The 22343-nt window shown below is 48.4% G+C and overlaps 1 protein-coding gene across 6 annotated transcripts in view; it reads left to right on the top strand.

Moving 5' to 3' along the window:
- OCRL (OCRL inositol polyphosphate-5-phosphatase) overlaps positions 1-22343 on the top strand; it is a 193176-nt gene that overhangs the window by 138158 nt on the left and 32675 nt on the right. For 5 of the 6 annotated variants that reach the window (XM_029607427.1, XM_029607425.1, XM_029607424.1 and 2 more), the window contains 2 exons: positions 76-311; positions 21165-21188. In XM_029607427.1, the coding sequence (XP_029463287.1) occupies positions 76-311; positions 21165-21188 (260 nt within the window). The remainder of the gene's footprint in view (positions 1-75; positions 312-21164; positions 21189-22343) is intronic. The other variant, XM_029607426.1, reaches the window with a different exon arrangement.

The raw sequence follows: 22343 nt of genomic DNA, 5'->3' as shown, positions 1-22343 counted from the left end.
TTTCTTTCCCAGTTGCTTCCATTTTTTGCTAATAAAGTCTCCATCTTAATGTGATTTTATTCTTTTCTATACCAGATGAAACTGTGGACATCTTTCTAGATGTGTATGTCAGTAAGGATTCGGTGACAATCCTGAACTCAGGAGAGGATAAAATTGAGGATATTCTGGTGCTTCACTTGGACCGAGGCAAGGATTACTTTCTCACCATCAGCGGTAGCTACCTGACAAGCTGCTTTGGCACCTCCCTGGAAGCTCTTTGCCGAATGAGGAGACCAATTCGAGAAGTTCCTATCACCAAACTCATAGATTTGGTAAGAAGTGGCTTTCTGCTACACTCTTGGAGACCTTTGTGTCTAGCCATATTTTCAGAAGTGAATGCAGGGACTTCAGAAGCCAGGCAGTGATCATTGCCTTTAAAAAGCAATTGCTTCTGCTGAGGATAGATTGTATATCTGCCTTATTGGGAGTATACTTTCACCCATCTGCTGCTTGAGCCTAAGAAATGTGTCTTAAGGGCCAGAAATCACTTTCTTACTTCTCAGCATGTGCTGTACACGTCTGTCACTGTCAGTGACATTTCCTCTGCCCTCTTCCTACTTTGTATATGTGAGGAGCTTGCGCAGAAAAAATGTTTGTCTTTCCCAGAAGTGCTTTACATGTGTTTTAGAAGGCATCTCAGACCAACAGGATGGTAGCACTCCCACATGGGTGATTTCATCAGATGGAGCCCGGCACGGAAAAATATTGTCAAAGCTCCTAGAAACTTTGACAGACTGAGCATGCCCAGCATGCCGCGGTCCACGCATCCATGCGGGGTCCCTCTTCAGTCTCTCTTTTTCCGCAAAACTGAAGCCTCGCGGCTGTGGAGCTCGCACTTTTTTGCTGTGGAAAATAACTTTTTTTTCTTCTTTCCTGTGTCCCGTCTGGTCCCTCTGCGCGTTTTCAGATCTTTTCTCACAGTATTGATAAAGTTTTTTAGGTACTTTGTGGTCGATTACCGACTGTCACCTCCCGGTGGCCACGGGTCATCGACTGCTTGCCAAGTTCTTTTTGCCAAGGCGTCATCCAGCTTCCGCCGCTGCCCCAAAGTGCCCCCAGACCATGTCATTACAGACCCCCACAGGGTCTGTTTCTTGTGCCTGGGGGCATTGCATGATGTCTGTGGCTGTGACCTTTGTGCCCAAATTACCCCCCAAGCATTATTGGGCACACCTGGACAAAATGGAGAAACTGTTCGGCACTAAAAAATCGGAACCATCGACTTCAGCGTCCGGGACCTCAACGCCGCAGGGAAAGGGAGTATCTGCCACGTCCCCTTCAGTGTTCCCCTCCATTTCCAAGTCCCGGTCCAGAGGTAGGGGCAGGGGACCAAGCGAGATTGATATCCTTGGGTTCCAGATCAGGTTCCTCTCCATCTCCCAACAGTTCTGGTGAAGGACCAACGTGAGCACCGGGAAAAGTTTAGGAAGCACAGACTTTGGTCTTCCTCCTCGAAGACATCTGATTTATTTATTTATTTATTTATTTAAAAGTTTTTATATATCGCACGGTGGGGTAGAGATCTATCTATTTAGGCGGTCTGAGCACGGGAAGATACCAACATCGTCCGTGCCTCCCCCGAAACGGTCCCATGCGGAAGATGTTGTACCATCCGGACATCCTAGGGAATCTTGGCAGTCCCCACTGATACAGGTGGAGTGTTCATTCCCCCCCACTGCGATTCCGGGGGCAATCTGATTCCACTGCCCCCTCCTCCTCAAGCTGTCCTGTCCTTGGCAGCCTTTGAGGAGGAGTTGGAGAGATGTGTGCAGCTGGCGGTCGGCCTGGCCCTGCAGGGCATCGAGCCTCCAGTTCCACCGGGCCCACCACTGCCACAGGAGCCGACTTCACTGGTGTTTGTGCCTCGGTTGGAGCAGCTGGACCTACTGCTTGGTGTCTTACCGACTCAGCCAGCCCTGATGCCCCGAGTCCCTTCACTATCGAAGGGTGCATTGCTGCTGCCTCCACCGGTTCCCATTCCGGAGAGTGATTCCTCGGACAAGGAAAGTCCATCAGGGTCGACAGCGCCCAGACCGCGTATGATGCCTCGACAGGCACTAGTCCTCCTGGGGCCTTCAGGCCCGGTACCCTCTGAGCCATCGATTTCCCCCAGCACGCCCAATGCCTATGGATCCATTGGTGCCGATGCGCTGCAGGTGCCTTTGGTGCCGAATTCGGTTCCACCAATGCTCCCAAGGCCTCCAGGGTCTCGGCTTAAGACCCCGGTGGGGGCTCCACATCACGTGTCTCGGGCATTCAAAGTGAGGAGGAAGCCCCATACAATCCTTGGGAGGGAGAGGCATCAGTTTCCTCCACAGAGGAATCTGAGACCTTCCGAACCCTCTCCACCAGAGGAGAGGCATAAGGCCCCATCAGAGGATCTGACTTTTGTTGGATTTGTGAAGGCCATGCCGAAGTGTGTACCTTTCCAGCTCTTAACAGAGCAGGATTCTAGACATAAAATATTAGAGATCTTGCAATTTATTGATGCTCCTAAAGAAGTGATGGCTGTGTCAGTATATGTTCTCAGAGCCAGTTGTCTGGCTCTGGGAACATCCCATCTCCATCCTGCCAGTGAACAGGAAGACAGATGCGGTCTATCTAGTCCAGCCCACCACAGGTTTTGAACGCCAGCAGCTTCCACACCAGTCAGTGGTAGTAGAATCTGCCTTGAAGAAGGCAAAGAGGGTCTGGACTCATGCTTTGCCCCCCCCCCCCCCCCCCCCGGGTCATGAGCATAGAGCTCTGGATGCTCTTGGATGGCAGGAATTCCAGGCTCAATGTTGGCAGCCAGGATTGTCTGCTGTCAACTTTATATGGGCCAATACTCCAGAAACCTCTGGAAACAAGTCCAAGAATTGGTGGAACACCTCCCACAACTATTTCAGGACGAGTTCCAGAAGATGGTTCAACAGGGCCTAGAATGTGACAAGCACAGAGTCCGCTCTGCGTATGACACACATTTGAAACCGCAATGAGGATTGTGGCATCTGGCATTGGGGCTCATCACATGGCCTGGCTATGCACTTCCAACCTCCATCCTGAAGTGCAGGATCGTCTGGCGGATCTCGATACGGGGAGAACCTCTTCAGAGACAAAATTAAAGAGACTGTAGCACAACTGAAGGATTATCATGAAACCCTTCAACAGTTGTCAGCCAGCATCTCGGACACCCAGCCGTCAGGCAAGAAGCCTCCCAGACAGTCAACAAGAAGCCAGTTTTCCATGTACGTACCCGGATCAGTCCAAATCATGGGTTATGCCTCCCTTCCAGCAGGTGGAGACAGAGAAAAACTTGAAAGGCACCCTTACTTAACCTGGTCTGCCATCTGCATCCCTACAGTATTTCTTTGTCTCCAGCAGATGGAGGTGGTGCAAACCCTGCAGTCTTGCCCTGTTTCTGGGGTTAGGCTACCCTTTAAATTTAACTAAGAGTGAACTAGCTTTAAGTTGTGAAACAAGCAAGTTTAAAAAAAAAAAGAAAGAAACAAGGAAGAAATTCTTCTGCAGCAGGGAGTATTATCCCTATCCTCCCAGAGGGTTGTTAGATCCTACGGAGTCATTCTCTCTGGGAGCAGGTTATTGGAGCTTGGGGGTTGGTAACCCCGCAGGACTCCAGTAAGGTAAGCAGCCTGGGAAGAGATTACTGGTGGTCCAGTCCCTCTCTTACCCTGTGGTGTTCCTGAGCACTGGTGTAAAAAAAAAAAAAAAATCAAAATGTTTCAAAAATGTTCTTTTTTGGTCTGCTGCACTCCAGGACCCTTCCCCACCTGAATCGCCATGTTTTTGACTATTTTCGCCGTGTTTTTCGGGCCGTTCCCCCCCCTCCCCCCCCCCCAGATGCCACGGCCATGTTTGTGTGTGGCATGTGGAGAATCGTCTGCGTGGCTTTCTAGGGGCCGGTATTTGCTCCCGCAGCCTTCCTGGATGGGAAGACAGCTCTTTTTCAGGGTCTGCAGCATTACCCAAGTCTCGAGGGGTTGTAAAATGATCTGCTCCGCGGGAGCTCAGTGCTGATCCTTTTCCCCTCAGTGCAGGGACGGCAGCCATCTTAAATACTTTTGCTGCAGCTCAGGCAAGGGTTATGGGGAAGGGTGAGCTTCCCCCAGCGCTTACACCAGTCCCTGCCAGTCCTGTTGATAATTTATATCAGGACCAGGATTTTTTACAGGAGGACCCTGTTTTCCCTGGGAGACAGGATGTTGATTCTGATTCCTTTTCTTTAGATTTTGTCCTTCTTATGCATAAAGCCTGTTGTGTCTGTCGCTGTCCAACGTCTCTGCTCCACCCACCTTACCTCGTTGGCGACTCCCTTCGGGGTTGATGGAAGGCTAGCTGCTGCGGCGTCTCTAGGCCGTCCTCCTCCGGCGTTCCCGGACCGGCTCGATGCTGCAAGCCGCCATGTTGACTGGATGCCTAAGGGTGGGCCCGTGCGGCCCGACTGATGTACCATGTTGGCGCGAACCTCGGGGGCATCCCCCTGAGATGACGTCACTAGCTCCAGATACTTAAGGTCTCAGTTTTCGCTAACAATACGAGTTAACAAGGGGATTCGTTAGCTAGCTTCCTCCTGGTCACTGCGGATGGGATTCGCTCTCCGCAACCCTAGCTACTCTGCCTCCTCGGACTTCACTAGAGGTACCCGCTCCTCGGGGGCCTCGCTCTCTCTTGTCCTTTGCAGGTCGCAGTCCGGAATCAGTATTCGCTCCTCGAGGGCCCACGTCCCGGACTTGCTCCTGGATACCACTTCTGCTAAGAAGCCATCACTGCTTACAACATCAGTGAGTTTCCATCTATCTCTCACAGCTTTCCCTGGGTCCAGGTACTCTCTTCTAGAGGGCCTAATGCATACCATATCCTGGGCTGCCTCAAGAGACTATTGTGTGAGTGTTACCATCAAGGACTTGTTCCAGAACTCTGCATATACTGCCTACTCACTTTCTTAGTTTCTCTACAGCTCAGCCACCCTGGGATCGCTGTTCCAATACCTGAGGGACTACAGCCCAGCCGGGCGCTTTCAGCTCACTACTGCCACCTTTGGTGGTTTAATATATTACTTCTAAGAAGTCTTGGCTGCTTAACATCTGTGAGTCTGTATCTCTCTCAGAGCGTTCCCTGGAACCAGGTACTCGCTCCTCGAGGGCCTAATGCATACCAACTCCTGGGCTGTCTTAGGAGACTATTGTGGGAGTGTTACCATCAAGGACTTGTTTCTGAACACCGCATGCTTGCCTACTCACTTTCGTAGTTTCTCTACAGCTCAGGCACCCTGGGATCGCTGTTCCAATACCTGAGGGACTACAGCCCAGCCAGGCGTTTCCAGCTCACTACTGCCACCTCTGGTGGTCTACTATATTGTCTAATAAAAGAACTAGTGTGTCTGTCTCCTACACTAAGCCTGACCAGTGGTCCCTCTCGGGATTTCCCTCGAGGGCGTGGTCATCTGCCACTGGTCCAAGGATCCACTCACAACTATTCTAAATACCAGCTTTAACAACAGAGCTTTCTGACAGATTGCTAACTCCTCACAGAGTCCAGAACAGATTGCTAACTCCACAAGGAGATCATAGAACAGATTCAGAACAAAGCCTTCATGGCTTCCAGATCTTTGCAAGGTGGTTCCTTGCCGCGGGGACCGCCCCCAAGGTAGCCAAGTGCACGGATGTTCCCGCGTCTCTACGGGTCGTGAAGTTAAAAGGCGCTGTGGCTTCAGGAGGCACAGCTGTTCCGGAGGTCCCGGGCAGTGCGGCTGCAGATGCAGGAACCTCTCCTTTCCCTCCTGTCGGTGGGGGATTGGACGAGGATCAGGGGGAAACAGACTCCCTTAGAGGGGGATGACCCTAAGGTGACCCATCTGTTCCAGAGGGAGGAATTAGAACCTCTCATTCCGGCAGTTCTGTAGGCTTCACCGCAGGACTTGGTGGATCTGGTCCTAGCGGGAGTGCGTACACTGACCCAGGTTTTTCCTGTCCATGCCATGCTGCAGCAGCTGATGACCAGGGAGTGGGATGCTCCGGATGCTGGTTTGTGGGTTGGTCGAACCATGTATAAGCTTTATCCGTTGTCAGATTTTCTGGAGCTCCTGCGGTCCCCTAAAGTGGACGCTGCAGTTTCGGCTGTTGTTAAGAGGACCACTATTCTTGTCGCAGACTCAACAGCTCTCAAGGATCTTCAGGACCGCAAGCTGGAAGTCCTGCTTAAGCGCATCTTTAAAGTGTCTGCCCTGGGTGTCCGAGCGGCAGTGTGTAGCAGTTATATGCTGCGAGCAAGCCTGCGCTGGGTTCAGCAATTGCTGACATCTAGAGATCTTCCTCCGGGAGAGTCAGAGCAGGCGCAACATTTGGAAGCTGCGGTGGCATATGGGGTGGATGCACTATATGACCTGCTCCGCACCCCATCTCACTCCATGTTGTCGGCAGTGTCGGCAAGGCATCTTTTGTGGCTCTGTCACTAATCAGCCAATGTTTCATCCAAGGCTCAGCTTGGGGCTATCCCGTTTAAAGGTGGTTTTTTATTCGGGGATGATTTGGAGCAGTTGATAAAGTCCCTGGGGGAGAACAAAGTTTGCAAGTTACCAGAGGACAGCCTGAAGCCCTCCAGAGGGTTTCCATCATCCCGCTCTCGTTTTCGGGGGCAACGGAGGTTTCGGCAGAACAGGCAGCATGCAGCCAGACAGCGATAGCCGTTTGCCAAGAGTCAAGCCTGGTCCTCGTCCTTCCGGGGCCGCGGAGGTGGTTCTTCATCCGCTTCCGCCTCTAAGACTCCACAGTGAGATGGGGGCCGGCCCATCCCTTGATCCCTCGGGTTAAGGATTGCCTGTCCCGGTTTTACGAGGCATGGGCCACAATTACTTCCGATCAGTGGGTGCTAAGCGTAATAGAACGAGGCTACGCTTTGGAATTTGCTCGGCCTCTCAGAGAGTTCTTCTTAATATCTCCATGTGGTCCCCAAGTCAAACAGCAGATTGTTCGTCAGACTCTCAAACGTTTCCTGGCTCTCGGAGCTGTGCAGCCCGTACCTCCAGAACACTGGAGGAAAGGGAGGTACTCCATATACTTTGTAGTCCCAAAGAAGGAGGGATCCTTCCGCCCAATTTTGGACTTCAAGAAGGTAAACAAGTCTCTCAAAGTGTCACACTTTCACATGGAGTCTCTACGTTCAGTCATCGCAGAGGGTATGCAAGGGCGAATTTCTGGCCTCTCTAGATCTAATGGAGGCCTACTTGCACATTCCCATATGTGAGGATCACCAAAAGTTCCTTCACTTCATGGTGCTGGGAATACATTACCAGTTCTGCGCTCTACCATTCGGTCTCGCCACCGCTCCCCGCACATTCACCAAAGTCATGGTGGTGGTAGCAGCGTTTCTCCGGAGACAAGGCCTTCTCGTTCATCCCTACCTGGACGATTGGCTTATCAGAGCAAAATCGAGAGATTGTTGTGTGGAATCGATACACAAGGTGACCACTCTCTTGGAATCCTTCGGATGGGTGATCAATCAGGCCAAGAGCAACCTTGTCCCCTCTCAGACGTTGGAATTTCTGGGAGCCCGGTTCAACACTACTGTAAGGAAAGTTTTTCTCCCGACAGATCGAAGGAACAAACTGATGGGACAAGTTCGTCGCTTGTTGGCTCTCCCACATGTCCACTGTCTAGGCTCGATGGCATCCACTCTGGAGGTGGTGCCTTGGGCATTTGCTCATATGAGACCGTCACAACGAGCATTGCTTTCCCGATAGGATCCCAAGTCAGAGAATTTCTAATTCCCTCTACCACTCACAGATCTCACCAGGTCCAGTCTTGGGTGGTGGCTCTGCCCACACAACCTGTTGCAAGGGGTGAATCTGGAGGTTCCAAACTGGATAGTGGTGACTACAGATGCCAGTCTCTCCGGCTGGGGAGCTGTTTGCCAGTATCTGTCAGTACAGGGCATCTGGTCCCCGGAGGAGTCCAGATGGTCGGTCAATCGCCTGGAGACCAGAGCGGTTCGCTTAGCCCTGCAACACTTTCTGCCACACTTACGCCATCAGACGGTTCGCGTCCTCTCTGACAATGCAACGACGGTGGCCTATATCAACCGTCAAGGGGGCACCAGAAGTCAAGCTGTGGCCGATGAGGCGGAGTTGCTCATGACTTAGGCGGAGCAAAATCTGGCAATGCTAGCGGCTTCTCATATCACCGGGCAGGACAACATACAAGCGTCCCTCCTAAGTCGCAGACGCATAGATCCCGGACAGTGGGAGCTCTCAGACCGAGCAATGGATCTCATTTCTCGCAGATGGGGGACTCCACACATGGACTTGATGGTAACGCGAGACAATGCCAAGGCTCCTCGCTTCTTCAGTCACAGGAGAGATCACGGCGCAGAGGGGTCGACGCGCTAGTGCTTCCTTGGCTAGCCTCAGTACTCCTGTAAGTGTTTCCCTCCTTGGCCTCTGGTGGGCAAGGTGCTTCGCAGGATAGAGGTCCACCTAGGGGGAGGGTAATCCTAGTGGCTCCAGAGTGGCCCCGACGTCCGTGGTTCGCGGATTGCATCAATCTGGCCGTAGATGGCCCTCTACGACTTGGGCATCTTCCACATCTTCTCCGTCAAGGTCCTATATATTTCGACCAGGCAGATCGCTTTTATCTAGCAGCCTGGCTTTTGAAAGGAAGAGATTGAGGAAGAAAGGGTATTCTGAGGCAGTTATCACTACATTGCTACAAGCCAGAAAGACGTCTACCTCTCTCTCTTATAATAGGGTGTGGAGAGTTTTTGAGACGTGGTGTCGGGAGTGAGAGATTCTTCCCAGACATTCTACGATAGCTCAGATGTTAAGCTTTTGCAAAATGGTTTGGCCAAGGGTTTGTCCTTTAACTCTCTCCGGGTACAGGTAGCGGCCCTAGGCAATCTGGTTGGTAGCTTGGTCGCGTCACATCCGGATGTGGTGCGTTTCCTCAGAGGGGTGAGGCATTTGAAGCCTCCTGTCCATCCGGTCTGTCCGTCATGAAGTCTTAATTTGGTTCTTCGCGGATTGTGTGAACCACCTTTTGAGCCCCTTAAGTTGGTGACGTTGAAGGACCTCACCTTGAAGACGGTGTTTTTGGTGGCCATATGCTCAGCTCGCAGAATCTCTGAATTGCAGGCCCTCTCATGTAGGGAACCCTTTTTGAGAATCTCTGACTCGGGGGTTTCTCTTCGAACAGTACCGTCCTTTTTGCCCAAAGTGGTTTCCTCTTTTCATTTAAATCAGTCCGTTGAGCTTCCGGCCTTTCCTGATTTATCGAACAATGTACAACACGCAAGAGAGCTTCGTCGGCTGGATGTTCAACGTTCTTTGTTAAGTTATTTGGAAGTCACAAATGCCTTCAGACTATGTCATCATGCACTGCTATACATTCTAATTCTCCCATTTTACTTCTTAGACTTCTGGCAAGCATACAAACATTTCAAAGTATGTTTTTTATTTGTATTTTCATTCTGCGTTTTAATTGATAGGGATAAATTGGAATCTTTTAGCTCAGGTGAGTTTCTAATTACAGGCACTTGGACTACTTGTCTTATTATTGGAACCTCACTGTTAGGATTGCCCTAATTCTAATGCATTGTCGGTATCCTTTTGACTGACTGTCAACATTCCCTTTGTTCTAGTTTAAAAGCTAGACGGGTTCTGCTCCAGATATTTCCTGATTTCTGATGGCCTTCGCCCCATATTAGATCTGAGGGTATTAAACCGATTTCTTGTCAGAGAAAAATTCCAAGATGGTCTCATTGGGAACCCCGATCCCTCTCCTCAGAGCTAGGAACTGGCTCTGCTCCCTCGATCTCAGACACATATGCCCATATCCCCATTTATCCTGCAGATTGAATGTACCTTCGATTCATGGTAGGAGCACTACCAGTATTGGGTGCTGCCTTTCGGCCTAGCGTTGGCGCATTGATAAGACAGGCTAAGAGAGAATTTGAAAAGAAGTTGGCCGTAAGGGCAAAAACTCACAGTAAAAACATTTTTTAAATATATCCGAAGCAGAAAGCCTGTGAGGGAGTCAGTTGGACCGTTAGATGATCAAGGGGTTAAAGGGGCACTTAGAGAAGATAAGGCCATTGCGGAAAGATTAAATGATTTCTTTGCTTCGGTGTTTACTGAAGAGGATGTTGGGGAGGTACCCGTAATGGAGAAGGTTTTCATGGGCAATGATTCAGATGGACTGAATCAAATCACGGTGAACCTAGAAGATGTGGTAGACCTGATTAACAAACTGAAGAGTAGTAAATCACCTGGACCGGATGGTAATCACCCCAGAGATCTGAAAGAACTAAAAAATGAAATTTCAGACCTATTAGTAAAAATTTGTAACCTGTCATTAAAATCATCCATTGTACCTGAAGACTGGAGGATAGCTAATGTAACCCCAATATTTAAAAAGGGCTCCAGGAGCGATCCGGGAAACTACAGACCGGTTAGCCTGACTTCAGTGCCAGGAAAATAGTGGAAAGTGTTCTAAACATCAAAATCACAGAACATATAGAAAGACATGGTTTAATGGAACAAAGTCAGCATGGCTTTACCCAGGGCAAGTCTTGCCTCACAAATCTGCTTCACTTTTTTGAAGGAGTTAATAAACATGTGGATAAAGGTGAACCGGTAGATATAGTATACTTGGATTTTCAGAAGGCGTTTGACAAAGTTCCTCATGAGAGGCTTCTAGGAAAAGTAAAAAGTCATGGGATAGGTGGTGATGTCCTTTCGTGGATTGCAAACTGGCTAAAAGACAGGAAACAGAGAGTAGGATTAAATGGACAATTTTCTCAGTGGAAGGGAGTGGGAAGGGATCTGTATTGGGACCCTTACTTTTCCATATATTTATAAATGATCTGGAAAGAAATACGACGAGTGAGATAATCAAATTTGCAGATGATACAAAATTTTTCAGAGTAGTTAAATCGCAAGCAGATTGTGATAAATTGCAGGAAGACCTTGTAAGACTGGAAAATTGGGCATCGAAATGGCAGATGAAATTTAATGTGGATAAGTGCAAGGCGATGCATATAGGGAAAAATAACTCATGCTATAGTTACACAATGTTAGGTTCCATATTAGGTGCTACAACCCAAGAAAGAGATCTAGGCGTCATAGAGGATAACACATTGAAATCATCAGTTCAGTGTTCTGCGGCAGTCAATAAAGCAAACAGAATGTTGGGAATTATTAGAAGGGGAATGGTGAATAAAACGGAAAATGTCATAATGCCTCTGTATCGCTCCATGGTGAGACTGCACCTTGAATACTGTGTACAATTCTGGTCGCCGCATCTCAAAAAAGATATAATTGCGATGGAGAAGGTACAGAGAAGGGCTACCAAAATGATAAGGGGAATGGAACAGCTCCCCTATGAGGAAAGACTAAAGAGGTTAGGACTTTTCAGCTTGGAGAAGAGACGGCTGATGGGGATATGATAGAGGTGTTTAAAATCATGAGAGGTCTAGAACGGGTAGATGTGAATCTGTTATTTACTCTTTCGGATAATAGAAAGACTAGGGGGCACTCCATGAAGTTAGCATGTGGCACATTTAAAACTAATCGGAGAAAGTTCTTTTTTACTCAATGCACAATTAAACTCTGGAATTTGTTGCCAGAGGATGTGGTTAGTGTAGTTAGTATAGCTTTTTCTAAAAAAGGATTGGATAAGTTCTTGGAGAAGAAGTCCATTACCTGCTATTAATTAAGTTGACTTAGAAAATAGCCACTGTAGCAACGGTACCATGGAGTAGACTTAGTTTTTGGGTACTTGCCAGGTTCTTATGGCCTGGATTGGCCACTGTTGGAAACAGGATGCTGGGCTTGATGGACCCTTGGTCTGACCCAGTATGTCATGTTCTTATGTCTTCACAAAATGCATGGTGGTAGTGAGGGTCTATCTCAGGAGGCAAGGGGTGCATGTCTTCCCTTACCTCTGTGATTGGCTAATCAAGAGCAACTTCAGGCAGGGGGCATTGTGTTCCCTACATTCTACCATGCGTGCCCTGGAGGGCCTGGGATTTCTAATCACCTACCTGAAATCCCATCTCCAGTCATCACTACAATTGTCCAGGGGAAGGCCTTCTTACCCCAAGAGCAGACGATGACCCTTGCTTCTCTGGCAAGGGTAGTCTCCTGCTGCTCACAGTGGCACCAAGTCGCCCAGGATCTTCAGGCTCGCGTCCTAGTCACTGGTCCACTTCGTGTGTGGGAAACCCTATCCAACCTGAAGAAGGGGATACCTTTCTGGGATCCTCAGCCCTAAATCGTCCTCACCACAGATGCATCTCACACGGGTTGGGGAGCCCATTTTGCAGGCCTCATGGTCCTTGGTCCATACAGGAGCAGTATTTCCAGATAAACTTCCTGGAGCTACAGGCAATTTGTTACGCCCTGAGGGCATTCTGGGAGCACTTGATAATCAAAGTAGTCCTGGTTCAAACCGACAATCAAGTGGCAATGTGGTACTTGAACAAGCAAGGGGGGGGACAGGATCATACCTCCTCTGCCAAAAGGCAGGGCAGATTTTGTCCTGGGCTCTCACAAGGGGCATCTTCCTCCGAGCTGTGTACCTCCCGGGGATGGACTGCATCCTGGCAGACTCGTTGAGTCGGACCTTCCGACTCCACGAATGGTCCCTGAAACAGGAGTTTGGGGACCCCAGACATAGATTGGTTCGCTTCCCCAGAGAACAAGAAAGTAGATCGATTCTGTTCCCTGGACTGAGCAGGCAGGGGATCGGTGTCTATCTTTTCACGTCACTGGGGCACCGGTCTTCTGTACGCTTATCCTCTCCTGCCATTGGTCTCGAAGACACTTCAGAAACTCCAATAGGACCGAGGCACCATGATCCTGGTTGCGCCTTTTTGGCCACACCAGATTTGGTTCCCACGTCTACGGGAACTGGCCTCGTGCCCACCAATCCAGCTAAGGACTGCTCCAGACTTGATCACACAGGACCCCAGGGCAAGCTTCGGCCCCCAACCTCAGAGCCTTGTTCCTCACGGCATGGACGTTGACTGGGTGACCGAGCAGGCCCTGGGCCTTTCGGATAGCATATCCCGGGTTCTCTTGGAGTCCAGAAAACCCTCCATGGGGAGTTCTTACAATTTCAAGTGGAAGAGGTTTTCACTTTGGTGTACAGAGCACGGTCTGGATCCGTTTCCATGTTCCCCACCAAAGCTTTTAGACTACCTGTTGCATCTCTCCGAGGCAGGCTTGAAAACCACTTCGATGAGAGTTCACCTGCGTGCCATTGGGTCATATCATCAGGGGATGGATGGTGCTTCCATTTCCACCCATCCACTTTTAGTGCATTTCATGTGAGGCTTTTTGCCACTTAAGCCTCCGACACGGCCCCCAGCAGCCTCTTGGGGCCTCAGTGTGGTCTTGGCCCATCTCATGAGGGCTCTGATTGAGCCCCTGCGATCTTGTGATCTGAAATACTTATTCTGGAAAGTCATCTTCTTGGTGGTAGTCACCTCGGCACACAGGGTCAGTGAGCTTCAGGCTTTGGTGTCATATCCACCTTATACAAAATGTTGTCATGATAAGGTGGTCTTGCATACACACCTGAAATTCCTTCCAAAGGTGATCACAGAATTCCATCTCAATCAATCCATTGTATTGCCTACATTTTTTCCAAGACCACACGCTCACCAGGGTGAGCATGCCCTGCACACTCTGTCCTTTTACCGTCCACTCAACTCTTTATCTCCTTCGACAGAAATAGGTTGGGAGTTGCAGTGTCCAAACAGACCTTATCCTATTGGCTAACAGACTGTATTTCTTTCTGCTATGCCCAAGCAAGACTACAACTTGAGGACCACATCAAGGCTCATTCGGTTCGAGCCATATCAATTTTGGTGGCTCACTTGCGTGCGGTGCCCATTCACGAGATATGCATGGCGGCAACCTGGAGTTCTGTCCACACATTCTCCTCTCATTATTATCTGGACAAAGATGGACGACATGACATTCATTTCAGTCAGTCAGTCCTCCATAATCTATTTCATCCATGAAATCCCAACTCTTCCTGCCTTGGGCCCTTTCTATGGGTGCAGGCTTGCTCCCCAAGTTTTAGCAGTTCTAGTTGTGCACGTTTGCACTTGTTAAATGCTTCCTATGTTGAAAGCAGCCTGTAGCTACATATTCACTCATGTGTGAGAACTACCATACTGCTTGTCCTTGGAGAAAGCAGAGTTGCTTACCTGTAACAGGTGTTCTCCAAGTTGGGCTTATTTTGATTTATTTAAATTTTTCGCGAATACTATATTATAAGACTGAAAAGGGGCCACATGTGGACGCGTGGGTAACGGCATGCTGGGAATACTCAGTGTGTCTGTCAAAGTTTTCCATGCCGGACTCCATCTGATGATGTCATCCATGTGTGAGGACTAACATTCTGCTGTTCTTGGATAACACCTGTTATAGGTAAGTAACTCTGCTTTTCCTAGCGTGTAGACAGATGGACTCAGTCCCAGTGGGTTATGTTCCCCTGCCAGCAGATGGAGATGGAGCAAGCTGACGTCACAGTATAGATATACTCCTGCAATGACCCCAGCCTGCCTGAATTCTCTGTCTCCAGCAGATGGTGGAAATGCATCTCCCTATGGGGATTGCTGTGAATTTTGAAAGGAGAATTTTATATGGAAAAAACGAAAGCCGTGCTCTCCTGTGGTGATACCTAAAGGTCCCTCCCTCAGTTGAGAATTCCTGAGGTGATTTCTGTGGTCCCTCCGAGGTGTGCCTTGGTCCAGTAGCCAGTTCCCGGCATGGATTTATCTGCTTAAACATCTGAAAGGCAGTGGGTGCAGAAGGCCAAGCGCGGCGGTGACTGCAGATGCCCTCGCCCCCCCGTAGCCGAAAATCGTCTCTGTGCTCTGCCGGTAAGCACTGAGCTCTGGAAAGTTTAAAAACAAAAAAAAAAGGGAAAGAAGAAAAAGAGCTTTAACCTAAAGAGATAGTTAAGGGGTTTTTAGGCCTTCCTTCAGTCTCCTTGCTTGGCGCGCTGTCCCGACATCATTCCCGCTTCCATTGCAGTGAGGGCAACTGAGCAGCCTGGCGGGTTGAGCGCCCCAAGTGAGCTAAACCCTGCAGTAGGCTTTTCTCAGCACGCTACGAGGTAGGCCGCGGTGGCATTTTTGCATACTTGTGCATGCTTTCACTCCTCTACAGGACATCTGAGTGCGCAGTGTGCACTGCGCTAGGCGTGACTTTTGTTTGCATAACTATTTTGAGCATAGTGATATGCTCCAACAGGGCACGCTAGTAGTGCATGCGCCTTGCCATGCTTATTGCTGGGACACATAATTTGTGTGTGTAACCTTTTTGAGCTTGAGCTGTTTGAACGCACAGTTACCGCCGCTCATGGCGTCGATAAACAAGAATGGTGAGACCGCACCTTGAATACTGTGTACAATTCTGGTCACCACATCTCAAAAAAGATATAATTGCGATGGAGAAGGTCCCTTTAGCTGTTCCATTCCCTTTATCGTTTTGGTCACCCAGAGAAGGGTGACCAAAATGATAAAGGGAATGGAACAGCTCCCCTATGAGGAAAGACTAAAGAGATTAGGACTTTTCAGCTTGGAGAAGAGACGGCTGAGGGGGGATATGATAGAGGTGTTTAAAATCATGAGAGGTCTAGAACGGGTAGATGTGAATCGGTTTTTTACTCTTTCGGACAATAGAAAGACTAGGGGGCACTCCATGAAGTTAGCATGTGGCTCATTTAAAACTAATCGGAGAAAGTTCTTTTTCACTCAGCGCACAATTAAACTCTTGAATTTGTTGCCAGAAGATGTGGTTAGTGCAGTTAGTATAGCTGTGTTTAAAAAAGGATTGGATAAGTTCTTGGAGAAGAAGTCCATTACCTGCTATTAATTAAGTTGACTTAGATAATAACCACTGCTATTACTAGCAACGGTAACATGGAATAGTCTTAGTTTTTGGGTACTTGCCAGATTCTTATGGCCTCGATTGGCCACTGTTGGAAACAGGATGCTGGGCTTGATGGACCCTTGGTTTGACCCAGTATGGCATGTTCTTATGCCTTTCTCTTTGTGTTGCCTGTCATATTAGGGCTTCTCAGCCTGACCTGTCTTCCAACGTGTGTCAGTGCTGTTCAGATGCTCAGGGAGAGTTGTCTTCCTCAAATGTTTATAAACCTGGATCCTCTCATTCTGATGATGGTCTGATTACGTTTTGGCTGGAAGTGACCAGATCTTGGTACTCCCTTGACTGGCTCCTCCGCAGGAGATTGCAGTTTGGTTGGACCTGTTCCAGTACCTTCTGGGCTTGGTCTGGATCCGCCTGCTTTTTCTTGGGTGGAGTTTTTTTTTCAAGGTTTACAAACCTTTGTTCAGGCGTAGTCCTCCTCTTTGCCCACTCCAGTCAGGTCGGACCCTCAGCCGGTGGCTCCTCCCTCTTCCAATCCTACAGTTAAGCGCCGTGGCATGCCTTTATTCGACACGGGTATCCTCGGTGGAGTCCCGGATGGCTTGGATGATGAGGTGGATCATGATTCCTTGGAAGATGTTGAAATTCCTCCTGGTTTGGAACCATATTAAACCATGCTACAGTTCTTTCATAGTGATGAACTACCAGCTCTGATTTCCCAGACATTGAAGATGGTGGGAGTGCCTGGGGCGAATTCTATGTTAGAGCCTAAGAAGAATCCCATTTTGGCTTCCTTGCGTAAAGCCTCTTGCATTTTTCCTGTTATGGATGCCATTCAAGAATTGATTGATCTTGAATGGTACGCTCCGGAGGCAAATTTCAAAAGGGGGTAGGGCATTGGAAAGTATATACCCTCTGGATTCAGCTGTGAGAGAGTATTTGCATTTTCCCAAAGTGGATGCGCTTGACTTCACCATATCTAAACAGACAACTATCCCTGTGGCAGCAGGATCAGCCTTGAATGATGTGCATGATAGGCGGATTGAATCTATCATTAAGCAGGCCTTTGATGCAGTGGCTATGACCTTGCAGATAGCTTCCTGTTGCACTCTTGTGGCATGTTCATATCTGCTTCTCTCTCAGGAGGTGGATGATTCAGGGGTGAATTCCAGAGCAGTTATGGAACCCGCTGCCACCTTTTTGGCAGACACGGGCTGTGATTTGGTTGCAGAATTGATCAGCTGATACTGACCAAAGCTATGGTTGCAGAATTGGTCAGCTGATGCAGCGTCCAAAGCTAATCTTACAAAAATGCTCCTTAAAGGCTCACTCTTGTTTGGAAGCAAGTTAAAAAAGCTGGCAAGTAAGTGGGGTGAATTTCCAGTTCCCCGGTTACTGAAGGATAAGAAGCAATTGTAGCACCTCCTTTCTATGAGTGGTAGTCTGAGGGGTTCCAAGTGTTTTTGTCCCTACAGAATCCCGACCTTTCAGAGGATTCAGCCTTTTGGTAGGTCTCAGTCCTTTCATCCCCGATAGTCCAAGAGAAGAGCAGGCTCGGGTGTTGGCCCGTCCCGGGCTTCCCAATGAAGACTTGCTGACCCACCTTCGGGAGGTGGAGATAGGAAGACGCCTATCTCTCTTTTATCAGAGGTGGGTCAAGATCACATCAGATCAATGGGTCCTGGAAATGATATGGGAAAGATATACGCTGGAGTTTCGCAGTATTCTTTGGGACGTATTCATGGTTTCTCCTTGCCACTCTTCGCTGAAGAAGCAGGCAATGGAGACTACACTTCTGAGGCTCCTTCGGCTGAGGGCTGTGGTTCTCGTGCCTACGTCTCAGGAAATTACAAGGCGCTATTCCTTTTATTTTGTTGTACCCAAGAAGAAAGGTTCCTTTTGTCCCATCCTGGACCTCTAGTATCAACCGTCACCTGCGAGTGACTCATTTTCGCATGGAAACCTTACGATCCATGATAATGGCCATACGATCAGGGGAATTTCTGACCTCCCTGGATCTGTCTGAGGCTTACCTTCATATACCCATCTGTTTGGAGCACCAATGTTTTCTACGCTTTGCAGTGCTGGGTCACCATTATCAGTTTCGGGCGCTGCCTTTTGGTCTGGCCACCACCCTCAGAACATTTTTCAAGGTTATGGTGGTCGTGGCAGCAACATAAAGAAAAGATGGGATCCTGGTACTCCCACACTGGCTGATTCGGGTCAAGTCTTTGGCAGAGAGCAGTCTGGTGCCCAACAAGGCAATTTCCTTGCTGCTGGAACTCGGTTGGGTGGTGAACCTGGCCAAGAGCAGTCTCCAGCCTTCTCATTTGTTGGAGTAACTGGGAGTTCGCTTCGACATGAGACAGGGCAAAGTTTTCCCGCTGGAAGTTCACAGTCAGAAATTGAGTTCTCAGGTGCGTCAGTTGGTAAATGCGATATGCCTGACGGTGTGGTCCTATCTACAGATGCTCTTCTTGATGGTGACAACCCTGGAAGTGGTGCCATGGGCGAGGGCGCATATGTGTCCTCTTCAGCACTCACTGCTGTCTCATTGGAACCCGCAGTCTCAGGACTATTTGGTTTGACTCCATTTGCCAATGGAAATCTTCTCTCGCCTCCAGTGGTGGTTGCAGTAGGCTTATCTGAAAAAGGGAATTTCCTTGTCCTCCCCAAACTGGTTGGTGCTCACGACAGATGCGAGTCTCCAGGGTTGGGGAGCTCACTGTCAGGAACTTTCGGCCCAGGGATGTTGAACGGCCGAAGAGGCTCTCTGGAACATCAATCGCCTGGAAGCCTGGGTGGTCAGGTTGGCGTGCTTGCAGTTCAGCCTCAGACTACTGGATCAAGCGGTCTGCGTGATATTGGACAACGTGACAATGGTGGCTTACATCAATTACTAGGGAGGAACCAAAACCAGCACATGTCGCAGGAAATAGACTAACTTATGGAATGGGCGGAAGGACATCTTCAGATGATCTCGGCTTCTCACATCGCAGGAAAAGACAATATACGTTCAGACTTTCTCAGCAGGGAGAGTCTGGACCCCAGGGAATTGGTGTTGCCACTGAGACATTTCAGTTGATAGTGGATCGCTGGGGCCTTCCATCCCTAGACCTGCTTGCGACTTCTCGCAATGCGAAGGTTCCTCAATTCTTCAGTCACAGGAGAGATTGGTGGTCCCTGGGCATTGATGCTCTCGTACAGGTCTGGCTGGAAGATGAGTTGCTTTATGCCTTTCCTCCTTGGCCTTTGCTGGGCACGGTCATTCGCAGAATCGAAAGCCACAAGGAGCTAGTACTCCTGGTGGCTCCGTATTGGCCCAGGCATCCGTGGTATGCAGATTTGCGGAGACTCCTGGTAGAGGACCCCCTTTGCCTTCTGCCACACATAGATCTGTTGCAGCAGGGGCCGGTTCTTAAAGTGGATCCAGCTCCATTCTGTCTTACGGTTTGGCTCTCCAGAGGGCTCACCTATTGAAGCGTGAATATTCTCTGCAGCGATTGCTACCTTACTCCGCACTCAGAAGTTCACTTATCTAGCATATGTGCGGGTTTGGAGAGTGTGCTTGAGGCCTGGTGCAAGGAGCGCGGTGTTATTCCTCATTCGGTTAAAATCCCACTTATTCTGGATTTTTTGCAGGATGGGTTGAATAAGGGATTGGCCCTTAATTCCTTGAAGGTTCAGGTTGTGGCTCTTTCATATTTCAGAAGCACGGTAAGTGGTATCTCCCTATCGTCTCATCCTGATGTGGTCCATTTCTTGAAGGGTGTGAAGCACCTTTGGCCTCCCTTGCGGTTACCGGTTCCTTGTGGAGACTTAACCTGGTGCTGGATGTTTTAGCGGGCTCTACGTTTCGACTGCTGCATAGCCTTTCCTTGCAGTTATTGACCCTGAAGACAATGTTCCTGGTGGCTATATGTTCTGTGTGTCGCATTTCCAAGTTGCAGGCCTTGTCTTGCCAAGAGCTGTTCTTTCGGGTTACTCCAGGGGCATTGCAGTTGTGTACTGTTCCATCTTTCTTGCCTGAGGTGGTCTCGGAGATTCATTTGAATCAGTCCATTTCTTTGCTGTCCCTGGATAAGGTCAGGGATGCAGAGGAGTATTGCCTCCTGTGTTCCTTGGATGTCAAGAGACTTGTGCGGTACCTGGAGGTTTCTGAACCTTTCCGAAAGTCAGATGGTCTGTTTGCCCTTCATGGTGGAAGGAAACAGGGCAAACCAGCTTCGTGGGCTATGATAGCTCGCTGGATTAAGGAGGTGGTCACGGCCACTTATGTGGATGCTGAAAAGCCATTGCCTACTCAGTTTAGGGCTCATTCCACTAGAGCTTAGGCAGTGTCATGGGCGGAGGTTAGCTTGCTGTCTCCCATCGACATTTACCAACCTGCGACGTGGTCCTCCTTACGCACATTTTCCAGGTTTTATCGTCTGGATATGCAGCATTTGCATGTGCGGTGTTGACTGGACCGTGGGCAGCCTCCCGCCCTATTCAGGAGTAGCTTTGGTACATCCCACTGGTCCTGAGTCCATCTGTCCACACACTAGGAAATGGAGAAATTACTTACCTGATAATTTTGTTTTCTTTAGCTTTCTGCCCTCAGCTGTTGCATAGCTGTGTTAATAGTCCTCCTGTGGGGCTTTGGATCCCAAGGGATTACTGTTCATCCAGTCCCTAGATTGGGGTACCTAGATTCTTAAGTGATTTCAGTGTTTCTTGTTAATTGAGTACAGTTATGGTTGGCTATTTTTAATCAAGCTTTTTGCTAGTCTGTCCTCAGTTACTTTTGAAGAGAATACTGGCAGGTTGGGGTCACTGCAGGGGTATATGTACTGTGACGATAGCTTGCTCCATCTCCATCTGCTGGCAGGGGAACATAACCCACTGGTCCTGAGTCCATCTGTCTACACTAAGGAAAACGAAATTATAAGGTAAGTAATTTCTCCAGTGAATATGCATGAGATAGATTGGCATGCACTGCCCCCATTGTATGCAAATCTATCTCATGCATATTCATTGTGGATATACTGAACACCAGACCTGTTTGTGGCTCTCAAGGACTGGAATTAGCCACCCGTAATCTAGAGCGGTTCTTGCGAAAAAGCAACAAGGCAGCAACATCTGTTCATCTTTCAGTTCTGTAACTTCATGCTAACTCATACTCTCCCAGTCATTAATCCTCTTCCTCTTTTCTTTCTCTCTCTCCTGCTTGCTGATTTACTCTCAGGGAGAAGACAGCTTCCTAGAGAAGGTAACAGTAACCAAGGCTTGACAGGATCTTTTCAGTGCCTTTTTTCTGTTTCACTTTCTGCTATCTTATTGTTGATTTATACTTGCTGTGTTAACGTTGTAAACAATTTCTAACAAGTCTGCATCTGAAATCTAGTAACCTCAACCCTGCCAAAGCAAGGGAGGAGGAACCAGAAGCAGAATATCAACCAGGGCTTTGCTAGAAGGTGCTAGAACAAAAGAAAAGAGGATCCCTAATTGTGAAGAAGTGAAGGGAAAGACACATTAACTGAGGTCAATGTCATTGCACTTGAAATAAAATTGGGCAGACTAGATGGGCCTACTAGTCCTTTTCTGTTGTTATATTCTGTGTTGTCTATTAAATGGTGAGTCTCCACTTGGCCAGAAAAGATTGTTGCACTGTTTTCTCTATGTATATTTGACATTCCACATTTTATTTGACTATCTAGAGCACATTAATAAAGATGAATAGAGAACATAAAATTTAAGACCTGATATATTATTACTTCATATAGGATATTTATTTATTTATTTTAATACTTTTTTTTATACCGACGTTCATGAGAAGTCATATCACATCGGTTTACATCAAACAAGGGAGAAGTACATCGAGGGGGTAATAACTTGGCCAGTAAATTGGGTAATGACCCTGGTGAGGCAATCTTGAACAGAACAACCTGGATTGGGTAATAACAAGTGGATCACGAGGGTAAAAACGTGAGCGAGATTCAAAGAATAAGGATAAGAACAGAATAACTTATATCTTATGTAACAAGAGCTGTGGTATCAAGAGATACGTGCCGGATAAGCCGGGTTGGGAAGAGTAGGGTGGGGGAGGGGGTACACCGCAAGGAACAATGTAAACATGAGGATATATACTTAGGAGGGGTTGACAAGAGGGTTGTCAGGGAGGAGTGGGGGGGGGGGGGGGGAAAGGTTGAGCACAGGGATGGTTTCATGATTACAACATGGTTCGCGAGTCAGTGAAAAACTTGCAGCCTTTTAAGGAAACACTTGTTTGAAAAGTGAAGTCTTAAGTTTTTTCTTGAATATATATATAGTAAAGACATATATATAAAATATATATAGTAAAGACATGCTGACAGGATATATAGTAAACACTAGGGTAAATGTAAGTAAAACATGTTTTCATTGT

The sequence above is a fragment of the Rhinatrema bivittatum genome, chromosome 6 (assembly GCF_901001135.1).
Source record: "Rhinatrema bivittatum chromosome 6, aRhiBiv1.1, whole genome shotgun sequence".
NCBI classification, from domain to species: domain Eukaryota; kingdom Metazoa; phylum Chordata; class Amphibia; order Gymnophiona; family Rhinatrematidae; genus Rhinatrema; species Rhinatrema bivittatum.
The sequence above is the reverse complement of the archived record's forward strand: the minus strand, read 5'-3'. Positions and strand labels throughout refer to the sequence as shown.